The 15280-nt window shown below is 37.7% G+C and overlaps 1 protein-coding gene across 1 annotated transcript in view; it reads left to right on the top strand.

The window, feature by feature from the left end:
* The window catches only part of LOC100959117 (ceruloplasmin-like), a 40612-nt gene that overhangs the window by 12878 nt on the left and 12454 nt on the right, over positions 1–15280 (top strand). Inside the window, 8 exon segments of the mRNA XM_012804920.2 lie at positions 5040–5170; positions 5477–5617; positions 5917–6128; positions 7844–7994; positions 8741–8953; positions 11120–11327; positions 12079–12218; positions 14134–14262. Of these exon segments, the coding sequence (XP_012660374.1) occupies positions 5040–5170; positions 5477–5617; positions 5917–6128; positions 7844–7994; positions 8741–8953; positions 11120–11327; positions 12079–12218; positions 14134–14262 (1325 nt within the window).

Genomic DNA, 15280 nt, shown 5'->3' with positions numbered 1-15280 from the left:
CTTTAAAATGGATTTATTTTATGCTTATGAAACACTTCAGAACATAGTGGACAATGTCATTAATAGCAATTTTAGAAAACTTTAAAAACATTCTTCGTATTTAAATATATATATTCCTTCTAAAATATGAAGACATAACTAAATTGTTTTACGTGATATCCTTAAATCATATTAAGGATTATCAATATTAATTTAGTTTATTAAACATTAATTAATAACACCTAAGAATATATTAGCAATTGCTGTTATAAGGACCAAAAACTAGGTGTAAAATGTATGAGTGTGGCATCAGCATTTAAAAGTGGGTAAAAGGTGTTGCTGATAGTTCAATTGCTGAATATATTTACAGATTTGAAGACTACAGGGGTTTTAATCCTTCTGGGTCCACGGGATAAAAGTTGCACGTCAGAAAAATTCCCAGTACTAAAACCACCAGAAAGCAATATTTCCCATGAGATTTATTTTTCTCTAGTTCACTCTCAGATAATTTGAGAAAACTGAGATTATAATGTCAAGTGAATATTTTCTCTTCTTTTTTTGTTGATATAAAATATGTGTATGTATTCATGGGCACATGTGATATTTTGATAGATCCATATGATGTGTAATGATTAGACCAGGGCATTTAAGATATCCATTGCCTCAAACATCTTTGTATTGAAGCATTTCAAATTCTCTCTTCTAGTTATATTATTAAATATATAATATATTGTTGTTAACTATAGTCACTCTACTTTGCTATCAAACACTAACCTTAGTTCTTCTATGTTTGTATCCATGGATGGTAGGAAACCTATGGCCTTCTGGTTTCAAGATGGCTCTTTTTTAAGTGCAAAGTAGACAAGAAATGCTTCATCTGTCTCTGTGACACCCCTTTTAATGAAAAGATTTCTTCCGTAAAATTTGGATTCAATCAAAAGCCCTAGAACCTTAAAGCTCTAGGTTCCCCATCTCTGAATGAGTAAGAGTATGAAATGTTAATCTTTCTGTGCCTGGCTTAATTTAATCAATGACCTTCAGTTCCATTCTTGTTGCTACAAATGACAGGATTTCGTTCTTTTTTGTGGCCAAATAATAGTCCATCGTGTGTATATACTCCACTGTCTTTATCCGTTTGTCTGGTGGTAGAAACTCAAGTTGATTCTGTATCTTGGCTATCGTGAAGAGTGATGCAGTAAACATGGGATGCAAATGTCCCCTGGATATAATGGCTTCTCTCCTTGGATAGATACCCAGGAGTGACATTGCGAGAGAGCATGGTAGTTCTACTTTTAGTTTTTGATGAACTGCCTTGTTGTTTTCCATAATGGCTACGCTGATTCACATTCCTATGAGTACTGTGTTAGAATTCCCTCTTCTCTTCATTGTTGCTGGCATTTTATTTTATTTTATTTTATTTTATTTTATTTTTTGATGGGAGCTATTCTATCCAGGACAAAATTTTATCTAATGTGGTTTTGATTTTTGTTTCCCTGATGATTACTGATAGTGAGCATTTTTTCATAAACTTTTTGGCCATATTCAGATCCTTTGCCTACCTGTTAATGAGATTATTGGAGGGGGATTGCCATTATTTGAGTTCCTTGTTCATCTGTGTATTAGTCCCTTGTCAGATGGATAGTTTAAAATATCTTCTCTGATTACAGATTGTCTTTTCACTCTTTGGACTATTTCCTTTGTTGTGCAAAAACGTTTTAGTTTAATATAGTCCCATTTCTGTATTTTTGATTTTTGTTCTTTGTGCTTTTGAGGTATTAGCCATAAAATCTTTGTCTAGACCAATGTTTGTTAGTTTGTTAGTTCTAGTTAGTTTTATGGTTTTAGGTCTAATATTTAAGTCTTTAATCCATTTTGAGTTGATTTTTGCATATGGCAAGAGATAGGGGTATAATTTCATTTTCTGCATACTGACATCCAGTTTTCCCAACAGCGTTTATGGAAGAGGGTGTCCTTTCCCCAATGTGTGTTCTTGGTACATTTGTCAAGAATATTTTGGCTGTAAATATGTGGATTTATTTCTAAGTTCTCTATTCTGTTCCATTGGTCTATATAGCTGTTTTTATACCAATACCATGCTTTTTTAGCTACTATAATTTTTGAGTATATTTTGAAATCAGGCAATGTGATGCCTCTAGCTTTGCTCTTTTCACTCAGTATTGCTTTGACTATTTGGGCTCTTTTATGGTTCCATAGGAATCCAATTTTAGGATTCTTTTTCCTGTTTTGTGAAGAATGTTAATGTTACTTCATATGAATCGCTTTGAGTAGAACTGTCATTTTAACAATATTAATTCTGATCATAAGTATGGGATTCTTTCCATTTTGTCCTCTTCAACTTCTTTCATCAATGCTTTATAGTTTTCTTATAGAAATCTTTCTTCTATGTGGTCCTATTTATTCCTAGATATTTTATTTTTTTTGATAGCTGTTGTGAATGGGATGGTTTTCTTAATTTATTTTTAAGCTAGTTTGTTATGGGTGTATAGAAACACTTTTGATTTGTGTATGTTGATTTTGTATTCTGGAACTTTCTTGAATTCATTTATCAGTTCTGAGAGTTTTTTGATGGAGTCTTTTTATTAACGTATATAAAAGATCATGTCATCTATAAAGATGGACAATTAACTTCCTCCTTTTCTAGTTTGGATGTCTTTTATTTCTTTCTCTTGTCTGATTGCTCTGGCTAAGACTTCCAGAACTGTGTCAAATAGGAGTAATGAACATGGGCATCCTTGTCTTATTCCAGTTCTCACAAGAAAGGTTTTCCCCATTTTATAATGTTAGTCACGGGATTGTCAAATATGGTCTTTATTATGTTGAGGTATAATCCTTCTATGCCTGATTTGTTAAGAGTTTTTATTACAAAGGAATGCTGAATTTTATAAAATGCACTTCCTGCATTATCTGGAGATAATTGTATCATTTCTGCCCTTTGTTCTGTTAATGTGCTTTATCACCTTTATTGATTTGAGTATGTTGAATCACACTTGCATCCTGCTTAATCATGGTGTATTCTCCTTGTTACATTGTTGGATTTGGTTTGCTAGTATTTTGTTGAGAATTCTTATATATCATCAGGGTCATTGGCCTGTAGTTTTTCTTTTTTGTTGTTTCTGGTCTAGTTTTAGTATTAAAGTTATACTGATCTTGTAGGATGAGTTAGGTAGAGTTTCCTCATCTTCAACTGTTTTGAATAATTTGAGAATAATTTTAAATAATAATTTGGTGTTAGTACTTTATAAGTTTCATAGAATCCACCAGTAAGGCCAACTGGTTTTGGCTTTTCTTTGTTGGGAGATTTTTCATTACTGATTCAACCTCGTTACTCATTATTTGTCTGTTCAGATTGGCAGGGTTGTTTTTTTTAACACTTTGAATGTATCATCCCATTTTCTCCTAGCCTGTACAGTTTCTGCTGAGAAATCTCTTGTTATTCTGATGAAGATCTCCTTACATATGACTTGATACTTTTCTCTTGCTGTGTTTAGAGTTTTCTCTTTTCTCTCTTTGTCTTTGATTTTTGACAGTTTGATTAAAATGTGTCTTGGAGAAAAAAAGACTTTTTGGAGTTGATCTATTTACGCATCTTTGAGCTTTCTCTATCTGGATGTCTCTATCTCTTACAAGACTTGAAAAGTTTTCAGCTAGTATTTTGTTAAATATGTTTTCTATGTTTTTGCCCATCTCCTCCTCAGGAATACCCAAAATTTAAATATTTGGTCACTTTATGATGTTCCATGTGTCACATAAGCTTGTCTTCATTCTTTCTATTTTTTTCCTTTTTTATTTTGTGCTTGACTAAGTTATTTAAAAGACTGGTCCTCAAGTTCAGAAATTCTGTCTTCTGCTTTATCTAATTTATTACTGGAATACCCAATCAATTTTTTAATACTTATTTATTGATTCCTCAGTTCTAAGATTTCTATTTGGTTGCATTTTATAATATTTGTCTCTTTGTTGAATTTCTCATTCCAATCATGAGCTGCTTTTATTATTTCTTTGTATTATTTGTGTTCTCTTGTATCTCACTGAACTACTTTAATATCCTTATTTGGAATTTTTTTTCATAAATTTCGTATATTTCTTTTTTGTTAGAATCTGTCACTAAAGAACTATCACTTCCTTGAAAGTGGCAGATTTCCTTGCTTTTTCATGCTTCTTTATCTTTATGTTGATATTATGCATCTGATGTAACAGCCACTTCTTTCAATTTTTTGGAATTGCTTTCATAGGGAGACTTTTTCATACAGGTGTGTTTACAGCACTGAGTGTGTTGGGTGCTTAGGCTGGCATGGGATTATATACTCAGAGTTTTGCTCCTTCCATGTGAATGTGCCAGGTGTGTTTGGTCCACTTCTCACATTTTAAGTTCATCATTAAGTTATTCTTTCTGTGCAATGGACATTTTATATCAATTGTCAGAAGGACAACTGGGCGTAAAGCAAAAACTAGAGTTAGGTCTCCCTCTCATTTTATTTTGGCTAAAATAAATATGAATTAATAAATTTTTTTATTTTGCTTGATTCTCTTAGCTGTGAAATTCTAGGATGTCTGAGCACAGCAAGTTACCACTTTACTGTTAGGAAATACTTTATCTTAGAGAGCCCCTTTTCTAATCATAATTTTAAAAATAACAATGATATCTATCTTCTCAATGTTAACACATCTCTGCAAGTAGCTGTTATAATAGCAATATTTGTTTTTACCTGCCTGAAAGTAATCATATGTAATGTCTTTTTAATTCTTATTCCAACAGAAAATTGTCAAGGATAATTATACACACATGCATAGGGAAAAGACTGAAAGGATATCTAGAGACAATATTGTTTGGGTGGTTATGTGTAAACAGTGGAATGGTGGAAATTTTAATTGTCTTTGCTGTATTTTTTCTTCTTTTTCAAATTTTAGGCAAAGAGCATTATTTTATAATAATCAGAAATAAATTACAAGTATTCTAAGACAGAAGTGTTTGGATTCTTTCTTTTCACATGATCACTGCAAGCATAAAAGTTCCTTGTGTATCTGCTTTCTCTGCATAGTGACTCCCAGGAATATTTTGAGCAAGGCCCAACAAGAATTGGAGGAACTTACAAAAAACTAGTTTACCGTGGATACACAGATGCTTCCTTCCGAACACAGACGAAAAGAGAAGCACATCTGGGAATTCTTGGTAAAATTCTACTTATAGCACCTGGGGTTACAAACCATTTATAAATATTCTGTGCAATCAAAACAGTATTCACCAACTCAGTTATAGATGGTTTAAATATAATCTTATGGAACCTTCTGAAATCAGTATGTTGATTCACCCAATGGTCTTAACGACATTCTGTTGCCCTATAAATCCAAGGAGATGAGTATCCTCGCTGGGACCCATTCCTGAGTTCATGCATCATCATCTTTCCAATTTCTTCCTAAAGGAGCCTTATCCATGTATCACAACCTGACAACTTTCTTTATGATTCTTCATTTATAGGCCCTGTCTTTAAGGTGGAGGTGGGAATGATCATCAAGGTCACTTTCTACAACAAAGCTTCCCTGCCCCTCAGCATGCAGCCGCATGGACTGCGCTACAGCAAGAGCAATGAGGGCTCATTCTACAAAACACCCGGCGGAGGTGAGTGGCGCTCAAGTGAGCCTCGCTGCTGTATAAAGTCAGCAAAAAATAAAACTCCTTTTATTTGTTTATTTTGTAATAAAACTCTTTATTAAATTGTTGTGCAGCCTTGATGTCTTGTCGTAACAGCTCTGTATACTATTTAGTGGCAGAGTTACTTTTCTTCAGCCCCATCCAACTGTCACCAAGGTGCTAGCTACACAGCGAGCAGGGAACAGTCCCTGCTCTCAGAGATCTCGGTCTCGATGAGGATGTTTATGGTCTTAGGTTTTATTTTCTAAAGGTTTATTTCTTCCTAGGCACCCCTCCTTCCTCCTCACATGTAAATCCTGGCACAAAATTTGTCTATACGTGGGAAGTTCCAAAAGATGTAGGTCCCACCTCCACGGACCCCAACTGCTTGACCCGGTTCTACTATTCCTCAGTAAACGGGACAAAAGACACTAACAGCGGCCTCATCGGGCCTCTCCTTGTGTGTAGAAGTGGAAGTCTGGAAAAGAATGGCAAACAGGTGAGTCATGAAGCCTGTGTCCAGGTAGCTTTGGTGAGAGGTGCCCTTGCAGAGAAGGACGATGCCTCTAGCCACAGGCACCAGGAGTTTCAACTTCTGTGCGCTGATGTCTTCAATTCTATTCTATCCTCAACTCCAGACCTGCATCCTCCTTGGTCCAATGGCCACACCATGACCACACCGGGTGGATGGTCATTGGACTGAGGAGGATAAGGTCTAGAGTTGAGAAAAGAATAGATGTCCTACAGACATCCCAAGACTAGGTGAACCCTTAATCTCCTTCTGGACAGCCACTGACTCTCCTCCCTCACCTCTTCTGTCTCTTAGTGATGTCTCGGGACCTTGGACTCCCTCAACAACTCCTTTTTTCCCACCTGCATATTAATCACTAACTCTCCAATACCACAACTTATTTTAGGCACTGCCATTTCTTTCTGAGTTTCTTCAGCCTCCTAACCTTTGTCTTCACTCTCGTCCTGCTTCAGTGTGGCTAGTCCACAGTCCTCCTGACAAATCTGATTAGAGCCCTCCGAACACACAAAAAAATCACCCCTAATTTCCTGGCTGAGAAGCCACACCTGGGAGCCTGCCAATCCCTCCAGATTCATGTCCCCTCCCACCTTATACTATGAAATTAACCTTTTCCAATTGGCAAATTAGAGTTGCAATATGGCAGAATTAGCCCTTTAGGCCCTGAGTAAGGAAGGCTACTTCACAGCTCTGATTCTTTCCTCTTCTCTCTGCTGTTTTATCTGCCAAAAGGGGAGACATTTTAAAACTCAGTCTGAGGGCCCTTTCTGTGAACAATATTCTCTGACCAAAGTTAATAGAGGCTCTTGCAAGTCGCCATAGTTCCTTGTGTATGTTTCTATTAGAGCATTTATCCATGCAATTATATTTACTGGCCTGTCTCTCCCACTAAACCATAAGTTTCTAGAAAGCATACATAAGGTTTTTATTAATTTTTTGTAACAACCACAGTGCCTGGCATGCAGTAGGTATTTAATAAATGCTTGGTGAATGAGTTTCCTTTTTCCCCCAGTCATAAATGTACTAATATCCAAGTTCCTTTCTACATTAATTTAATTAATTTTAATTAATTTCTACATTAATTACATATGAATTACAAAAATTCATATGTAATAAAGCCTTATAAATTCATATCTATGTGTATAATTAAAAATATAATTTATTTAAAACCATGAATATATATTTATATTCATTTATACAATAAAAGTCATATTAGTAGCCCAATGATTATTATAGTACATAATGGATTTTATGTTTTATATACAAATACATGTATGGACATGTAATTTAGTCAAAACCCCTAAAAATAAAGACTTTCTAGAATTCTAAACTATTGAACTTACTTCCACAGAGCATCTATGTTAAAAGTCACTGTAAATATTTGTGATTAAATAGTTTAGTTTACGAGATTTAGATGTAGTGATCTCCAGAGTAATTTTTCTATGAAGAAAGCCAGAGAGATTTTTCTCAACTTCTTAGTTCTATGATAATCCATTTGCTGGGATTCATGCCTTTCTATGAAATGTCCACAGTTGGGAAATCAATTGATTTGATTTTCCAAAAGTGTATAGTCCTCTATGGTCCACTATATAGTATAGTGAAAAATCCTAGATTCAGGCCAACCAGAGATTGAATACAGACCATCCATAATTTGTTTCCATTCTTTTTTCTACTTTCATCTACAGAAAGGAGTAGACAGAGAATTTTACCTGCTTGCCACAGTATTTGATGAAAACAAAAGTCTTCTCTTGGATGAAAATATTAAAACATTTATCACACAGCCTGAAAATGTGCATAAAGAGGATCAAGCCTTCCAAGATTCTAACAAGATGTCCTGTAAGAGGATATTTCACTTACAAGATAGATGCTTTAAACACGTATTTAATTTCGATTTGCCTAAAAATTTACAAATTAAGAGAGACCTGCATTTCCCCACAATGGTTGGCTAATACATCTTATGTTTCCTTGAAATAGCATTTCATAGTCAAAATGTTATCTGCTAGGGTAATTATCTTGAATTTAACTAACCAAATATACTTGCCAGTATCTTTTTGGTATAATACATTATTTTATCTATAGCTAAATGTGAAATATAAAAATCACATATTTCTCTGTTGCTTAATTTGTAAGATGGGTGAGGCAGTGTGTTTGCTGAGCTGGTCGGGTGGGTAGGTGGGTAGTTTGATGATTGCTGGTTTGGAAGACGATTATGCAGTGTAGTGGGGAAAGGGTTAGTCTGTGATCAGGAGACTTGGACCCTGGTCTTAACAGTTCTGCTCACTAGCTGAGTGACACTGGACAAGTCACTGCCTCGCTTGCCTTGGTCTCCTCAAGTCTAAAAGGAAGGAGTTGATGAGTTGATCCAGGAAAAGCATCACGTGGTTCTGCCACTCTCTGATTCTATAATGTCCTTGTAGCCACCTATGAATTGATTAAATAACAATAGAGGAGAAGAAAGTTGTAAATAATCACCTTGCTGTTCTTATGTGAATTAACTGCTTCATTATTAGTGCTTGAGTTTCAGAAGATACCAAGTGTCAGTAAATTAAGTACTCTTTTCTTTTGTCACAAATGTTTTGCAGCCATAAATGGATTCATGTACGGAAATCTGCCCAAACCAGAGATGTGCATAGGGGACCAAGTCTCGTGGCACGTTCTCAGCGTGGGATCAGAGGGAGATTTACACGGGATATATTTTTCAGGAAATACCTTTGTTTCTATGGGATCAAGGAAGGACACTGCAAATGTATTTCCTCATACCACTGAGACGCTTCTTATGACACCTGACTCTGTAGGTGAGTAATGGATCTTCTCATTTAGCCTCAAACACCAAAACATGCAGAAGCACCATCTTTTTATGGCATTGAATATTCTTCACGTACGCACAAAATGGAAGTGATACAAATCATGCTTGGGAACATTTTGCCCGGCTCTATTTAATTTATGGGAGCCTTTGTATCCTGTTTTCCTGTACATAAAAATCCCCTCAGCCTCTCCTAATCCTCTTCCTGGGCCTCCAGGCTTTAAATCATCCCATGCTCTTCAAAAGTGATGGAGACATTTTGAAACTCCTTAAACTCTTTACCTTGTTTTCCTTCTGTTAGCTTCTGCATTTCTTACTCTTCTGTACCTTTGTTTCTCAGGCTTTCTTCCTGCTTCAGTCTTACCCTCTTCCCTTCTGTCTTCCTCTTCCTATCTTTCTTTTTACTACCTGTGCTCTCTGGGTAAATGTTTAGCTTCAGTAAAGTTGATCCTGGCTGATTACATTTTGGAAAGAAGTCACCCTACATCAGAGAATTGTATAGGGGTCAGAGGGAATCATCTCTCCCTCTGAACCTAGTTTCCTCATTTGCAAAACTGGGACTGTAACAACTTATACTACACAAAAAGGAATAGACAATGATCAAATGAGATGAATGGAGTCTAGTAAAGTGCCTGGCATATGTCAGATGTTCAAGAAATGTTACCTCCTTCTTTAATCCTGCAAATCCACCCTCATCTCCCTCTACCCCCCAAATGTTATCTGTCTTGGTCAAAAACTACTGACACCAATGAAAAACTGTGTAATAGACCAGCTACTCTATAAATACCATGGATAGGTACCTTGAGTCATCGTGATCCCAAAGATTTCTTTGACTTAATTTCCTACATTTCAAAATTTTAAATTTTATTTTTCAAATAAACAGATTCGGGGCAGCTGAAGGGGAAAAGAAAGTGATTTCTCTCACTCCCTTTCTCTCTTCTTGCTGTGAGAAGTTACACACTGGCTCCCTCAGGGACAAGTGATTGCCTGGCCCCCCACGACTTCCTCCTCACCTTTCTCCTACAGGTTTCCCTGGAGTTAAAAATGTCCTGTCATGCTCTTTCCTAAGCAGTATCAGCTGTAGCAAACATGTAACACTCTGTGGCAAGCACTGTGCTAAATAAAGCCTTTACAGGGAGTATTTCATTCTAAATTTTTTTCCCCAAACCTTCTGAGTCTGAAGGTTTTGCTTCCTTTTCGGTCTTCTTGAAACTTACCTTCCACAAAAACTAACAGAAACATGTATAGAGTTGAAAGACAAATGTTAGCCTAGCATTAAGATATAACGCTGGGACGTGATGAACCAGCTGTTTTCATTGCAGTCATCATTTTGGATTTTTAACACAAGAGACAGATTCCTTTCACTGCCCCCACTCTACCTACCACTCTGATCCAAGCCGCCATCATTGCTCATTGCTGACTTAACAGCCTCCCCACGGTCTCCTTTCTTCCACCCTTGCACACCCCAGTTTGTTCTTAGCAAAGCTGCTACAGCATCTTCATATCTTTGTTGTCTTAAAATCCCACCATGACTTTCCATTGCACTCAGTAACTAAAGTCCACCTAGTGACCCCATGACCTGACCCTCCACTCTATCCAAATACAGGCCTATTGGGTGGTCTTTGAACACACTGAACAGCCCCCCAAGGCCATTGCTTCCTGTTTCTTCTTCCTGGATTGCCTTTCTTCTAGATCCTCACTTCTTATAAATCTTTGTCCAATGTCATCCTCCCATCCAGGCCTCCACTGATCACCCTATAAAGTAATTTGCTCCCTTGAGCCCCTCCCAACACACATTCAGAATTCTTAATCCTCCTTTACATGGCTCTACTTTTTCTTTAACTCATAGCACTTAACCATCTTTCAACATACATGAAAGTTACTTAATGTTATTATGTTTATTGTTTATCTCAACAACACCCTGCAATATAAATTCGGAGAGCAAGAATTTTTAACCATTTTGTTCTAAGATGTTTCCCTGGTGACTAAATATGTCTGGTACCAAAAAGGTACTCAATAAATGTCTGTTGAATTCATGAAAGAATGTATGAATGATCTTACTATATTTCTTTGGGGGGTTGAATCGGTATGAATGACTTTACAGAGGAAAGACATGTGCATTCAGAGCTTTAAGAATTCCTTTCTTATTCCTCCCTAGGAACTTTTGATCTGTCCTGTATGACGTCAGAGCACTACATAGGAGGCATGAAACATCAATACCAAGTGAGGAAGTGTTCGAAGCCAAACCCTGATCAAACACTGTACCTGAAGGAGACAACCATTTACATCGCAGCTGAGGAAATTACCTGGGATTATATGCCTAGCAAAAAGTGGCAGAAGGAACTGCGCCAGTTACAGAGAAAGAAGTACGGTGACAGCTCGGGTCTTTAAATGGGAAGTGTTCATTCTGAGTCTTCCACCCTTTCCTCTTAGTCACATAGGAAGTGAAAGGAACAGGAGATATCCAGTGATAAATAGCCTCAAAACCTGCATTCAATGTGTGTGTGTTTGCACATGTGTGTGATGGGTATATATATGGGTGTGGTGTGTCTGCCTTTAGGATACTTTTCAATTATAAATCACTTGTACATGTTCAGTTGCAAAGGGCTTCAAGTCTCTCTACGTATCTACACAGCTTACATTTAGACTTTATTTCTTCTCTTCTCTTATTAAATCCTTTCTTCTTCCTGTAGGTATGTTACCATCTGATTTCACCACAGGCGTAGTAACCTAACTCCAGCTAATAATACCTTCAGCATTTGGAATCAGATTTTTGTCCTGCTTCGTTTGTTTCTATCTCTTATGTTTTTCTAGGAACTTCAAATGGAAGACATTGATTTTTCTCTTTTTGTAAAATTCTATTTCGTGGGTTTTCTCTTACTGTTTATTCATGTATCACATGAAAATTTTATCCTAAAACTATCTTAAAATACAGAATGAATATCTAACTATCTTGTTAAAATGAATATAAAACATAAAGGCTTCTTTAAAAAAGAAGACTTACTTTTCTGGGTAAAAGCTTCCAGGTATAAGTCCTTCCATCTGAGTTCTTTGTCTAATTTAATGATATGTGAACTAAATTTGAGGTTTGTTGGTTTTGTTTTTATTTTCTTAAAGTGAAACCAGCATGTATACAGACAGAAATGGAATGCATCTTGGGTCTAAATACAAAAAAGTTGTATACCGTCAATACAAGGATGGCACATTCACCAGTGAAACAGAAAGAAATGAAGATGAGAAACACCTGGATATACTAGGTATTGATGTGCATAAGATTAGCTTTGGGGTTTTTCTTCTTGTCCTCAGTCACTAGATACTGTTGTATACATGAAGACCATTGTCATTCTCCACCTTGACAGAGGACAGTGTCTGTAAGTCTAACTAATTTGTTTGCTGATAGGCATTTTTTACTGGTGGAAACATTGGTTCATGTATTATTTTCCCCCAGAGACTGTAGAATGTTGATGTACTCAGTTTCAGATTACCTGGCTTCTGGACTTTGGAATTCAAGAATTTCTAGATCCAGATTGGACTTTAGGAGTAGTATTTAGGGATAATTTCAATAAAATTAAAACAAAGCCTAGGGAACAGCAATGCAATGAGGAAAGGAACTTTTTTGTTTGTTTTTATTGTTTGTTTGTTTGTTTGTTTGTTTTGAGACAGAGTTTCACTATGTCTCCCTCTGTAGAGTGCTGTACTGTCACAGCTCACAGCAATCTCAAATTCTTGGGCTTAAGCCATTCTCTTGCCTCAGCCTCCCAAGAAGTTGGGACTACCGGCACCTGCCACAATGCTGGCTGTTTTTTGTTGTAGTTGTCATTTTTGTTTTTAACAGGCTTGGGCCAGTTTCAAACCTCCAGGCCCAGTGTATGTGGCCGGCACCCTAGCCACTGAGCTATGGGCGCTGAGCCAAGGAAAGGAACTTTGTTTAAATTTAAGTGTCTTCTCTTATCCTCCTCCCACAAGTGAAGAAAAGTATAACCCTTTCTTCCACCCTTTGAGAGATTAGGGAGGAAACCCGAGTCACACCCAGGTACCCCCATGTGACTTTTTCATGTGCCTGACTCCTATGGGTGTATTTTAGAGGTCACTTTCTGGTGTGGGACCCTGAGAAGATGGATTTACATGTGGATGGGGAGGAACTGTCACTCTTCTTGGCTCCTCACCAGCATCTAGTGCTGGTCCCTGTGTGAGCCCTGGAGGGAAGTCTGTGCTATCCAGTTCCCGTTCCTTTGGGGTCCTTATCTTTAGTAGCCACAGGATGTTTGTTTTCTCCAGGATTTTGGCTGAACACATGAAGATAAATAACATAACATGACCCTCTCATGTCTAATATTATTTATGCAGAAAGGGAATCACTTTATGGAAAAGGAAAAGGAAGTTTATTGTCTGAGAAGGTGAAATCGTCATGGTAGGCAAAGAAGCCCATCTTTAGCTGGCATCTGGCACCCACCGGGCATCTTCACTGGCTGTGATTATTAGAAGTTATATTGCGAATTAAGGATAGTTCTAGCTGCTTATTCCATCTCAACTCTATTTGAAAATTTTTAGGACCAATGATTTAATGTGCTTCCAAACGGAAAGAAGATTTGTTGCAGTTTTTGGCCGGGACTGGTCTTGAACCCACCACCTCTGGTATGTGGGGCCAGTGCCCTACTGCTTGAGCCATAGGGGCTGCCCTAAGAAAGAAGATTTGAAATATGTTTTATGCTTCCAGTTCTTGGCCTGGGATGGAAAGGATGAAGAGTAAAATGAAAGGGTCTTCACCCTGTAAGGAGGAAGATCAGCCTGGGTCAACCAAAGGCCTCCCAGCTCCTCACAATCCTCCACTGGGGCAAAGGGCCAAGAGAACAAAAGGCTTAAAAGACGAGGTTACTCAAGAAGGACAAAAAAGAGCTTTATTTAAAAAGTGTAGAGTTTCCTAAGCATTAACTGATGCTCATTAAAGAAAATTTTCTAGGGAAGGAGCTTACAAAAATTCTAGATGATTTCAATTTTTCAGGCAAAAAATCACGTTTCATAAATCAGCAGTGATCTCCTAATTAAATGTTTTTGTTTTATTTGGCTGCATATTAAGTAGAAGGGTAAGAGTAAGTCACTGTGTAAACACTTACGAGGACAGATGACTCATAGTTTACAATTACTTATACATTTTCCTTTTATATTCTTTAGGTCCATTAATATTTCTCAACCCCGGTCAAAAAGCCCGAATTGTCTTTCAAAATAAAGCCTCAAGACCATATTCTATTCATGCCCATGGAGTGAAAACGAGCAGTTCCTCTGTTGTTTCAACTCAGCCAGGTAACTACTTTGGGAGAAAAAAAAAATCCCCCATGTTTTATTGCAGGTCTCTGGGGCTTTTTTTCTTTTTAAAATACAGGTGTAGCTCCAGATTCGAGAAATCAGGGGACTAGTAAGAAGAGCTTGGAGAAAGAGTTTGGGAGGGAAGTTCTTTTTGCTTCCAGGTCGGGACACCATGGGAGGAATGGTGCATGAGTGCTCGGTCTACAGAACCCCATCCCTCGTGCACACAGTCTGTCCTCCAGGGTCACCCTCCCCGCCACCTTGGTACCATGTTCGATGTCCCCAACCCACGTGCTGCAGTGGGAGTTGAGTACAAGATACAGCATGTGAAGGAGGGGGTGGGGGAGAGTTGAGCCACTAAGGGGAAGTGGTGGACCCCACGTGATAACACGTTCCACAGCATCCCCACTCTACAGCATACTCGACTTTTAAATAAAAATGCCCAGTAAGCAGACTCTGAAATGACGCTTTATGTGCGGACAGTGCTCCGGGGATCAACGATCATGGAAAGAAAAGAGAAAGAAGTAGGACAGGGAAGGGGAAGAGGGAAAGTTGAGTAGAAATGCGTCCTCCATAGAAGTCACAGCCAACCCTGCAGGAAGGCCCGGAGATAGAGTGAGCCTCAGCTGTCCCACGCCAGGCTGAGAGAGCTGAGCCTTCACGCCTCGGCAGTCATTGTCTGCAGGCTGGAGCGAGGTGCTCTCTTTAGGCAAAGCTGGCACTAATCAGGCTTGACTCCTGCTATAGCAACAAGTCCTTTAATCTTGAAGAGGGACCTGAGAAAGTCATCCAAATGTCACTATCGTTGCCCATTAAAACAAGTAGCTTTGGAAATTCAGAGTATCAATGAAAGACAGATTCAGAAAAGAAAGAGTTGTAAAAGGAAAACTGAAGATAGACTTTGATGGTGGGTAGAATAGTCCCTGGAACTGTGGAAAACAAACAGTCCTAATGAATCTCCTATCCAGGCAGTTTGCAAGTCCGCCCTCTCTTTGATTAGTCAGGAAAGAATCAT

Source organism: Otolemur garnettii, unplaced genomic scaffold (assembly GCF_000181295.1).
Source record: "Otolemur garnettii isolate 467f Iridium unplaced genomic scaffold, OtoGar3 scaffold00032, whole genome shotgun sequence".
Lineage (NCBI taxonomy): Eukaryota > Metazoa > Chordata > Mammalia > Primates > Galagidae > Otolemur > Otolemur garnettii.
This window is presented reverse-complemented; position numbering and strand designations above follow the sequence as displayed.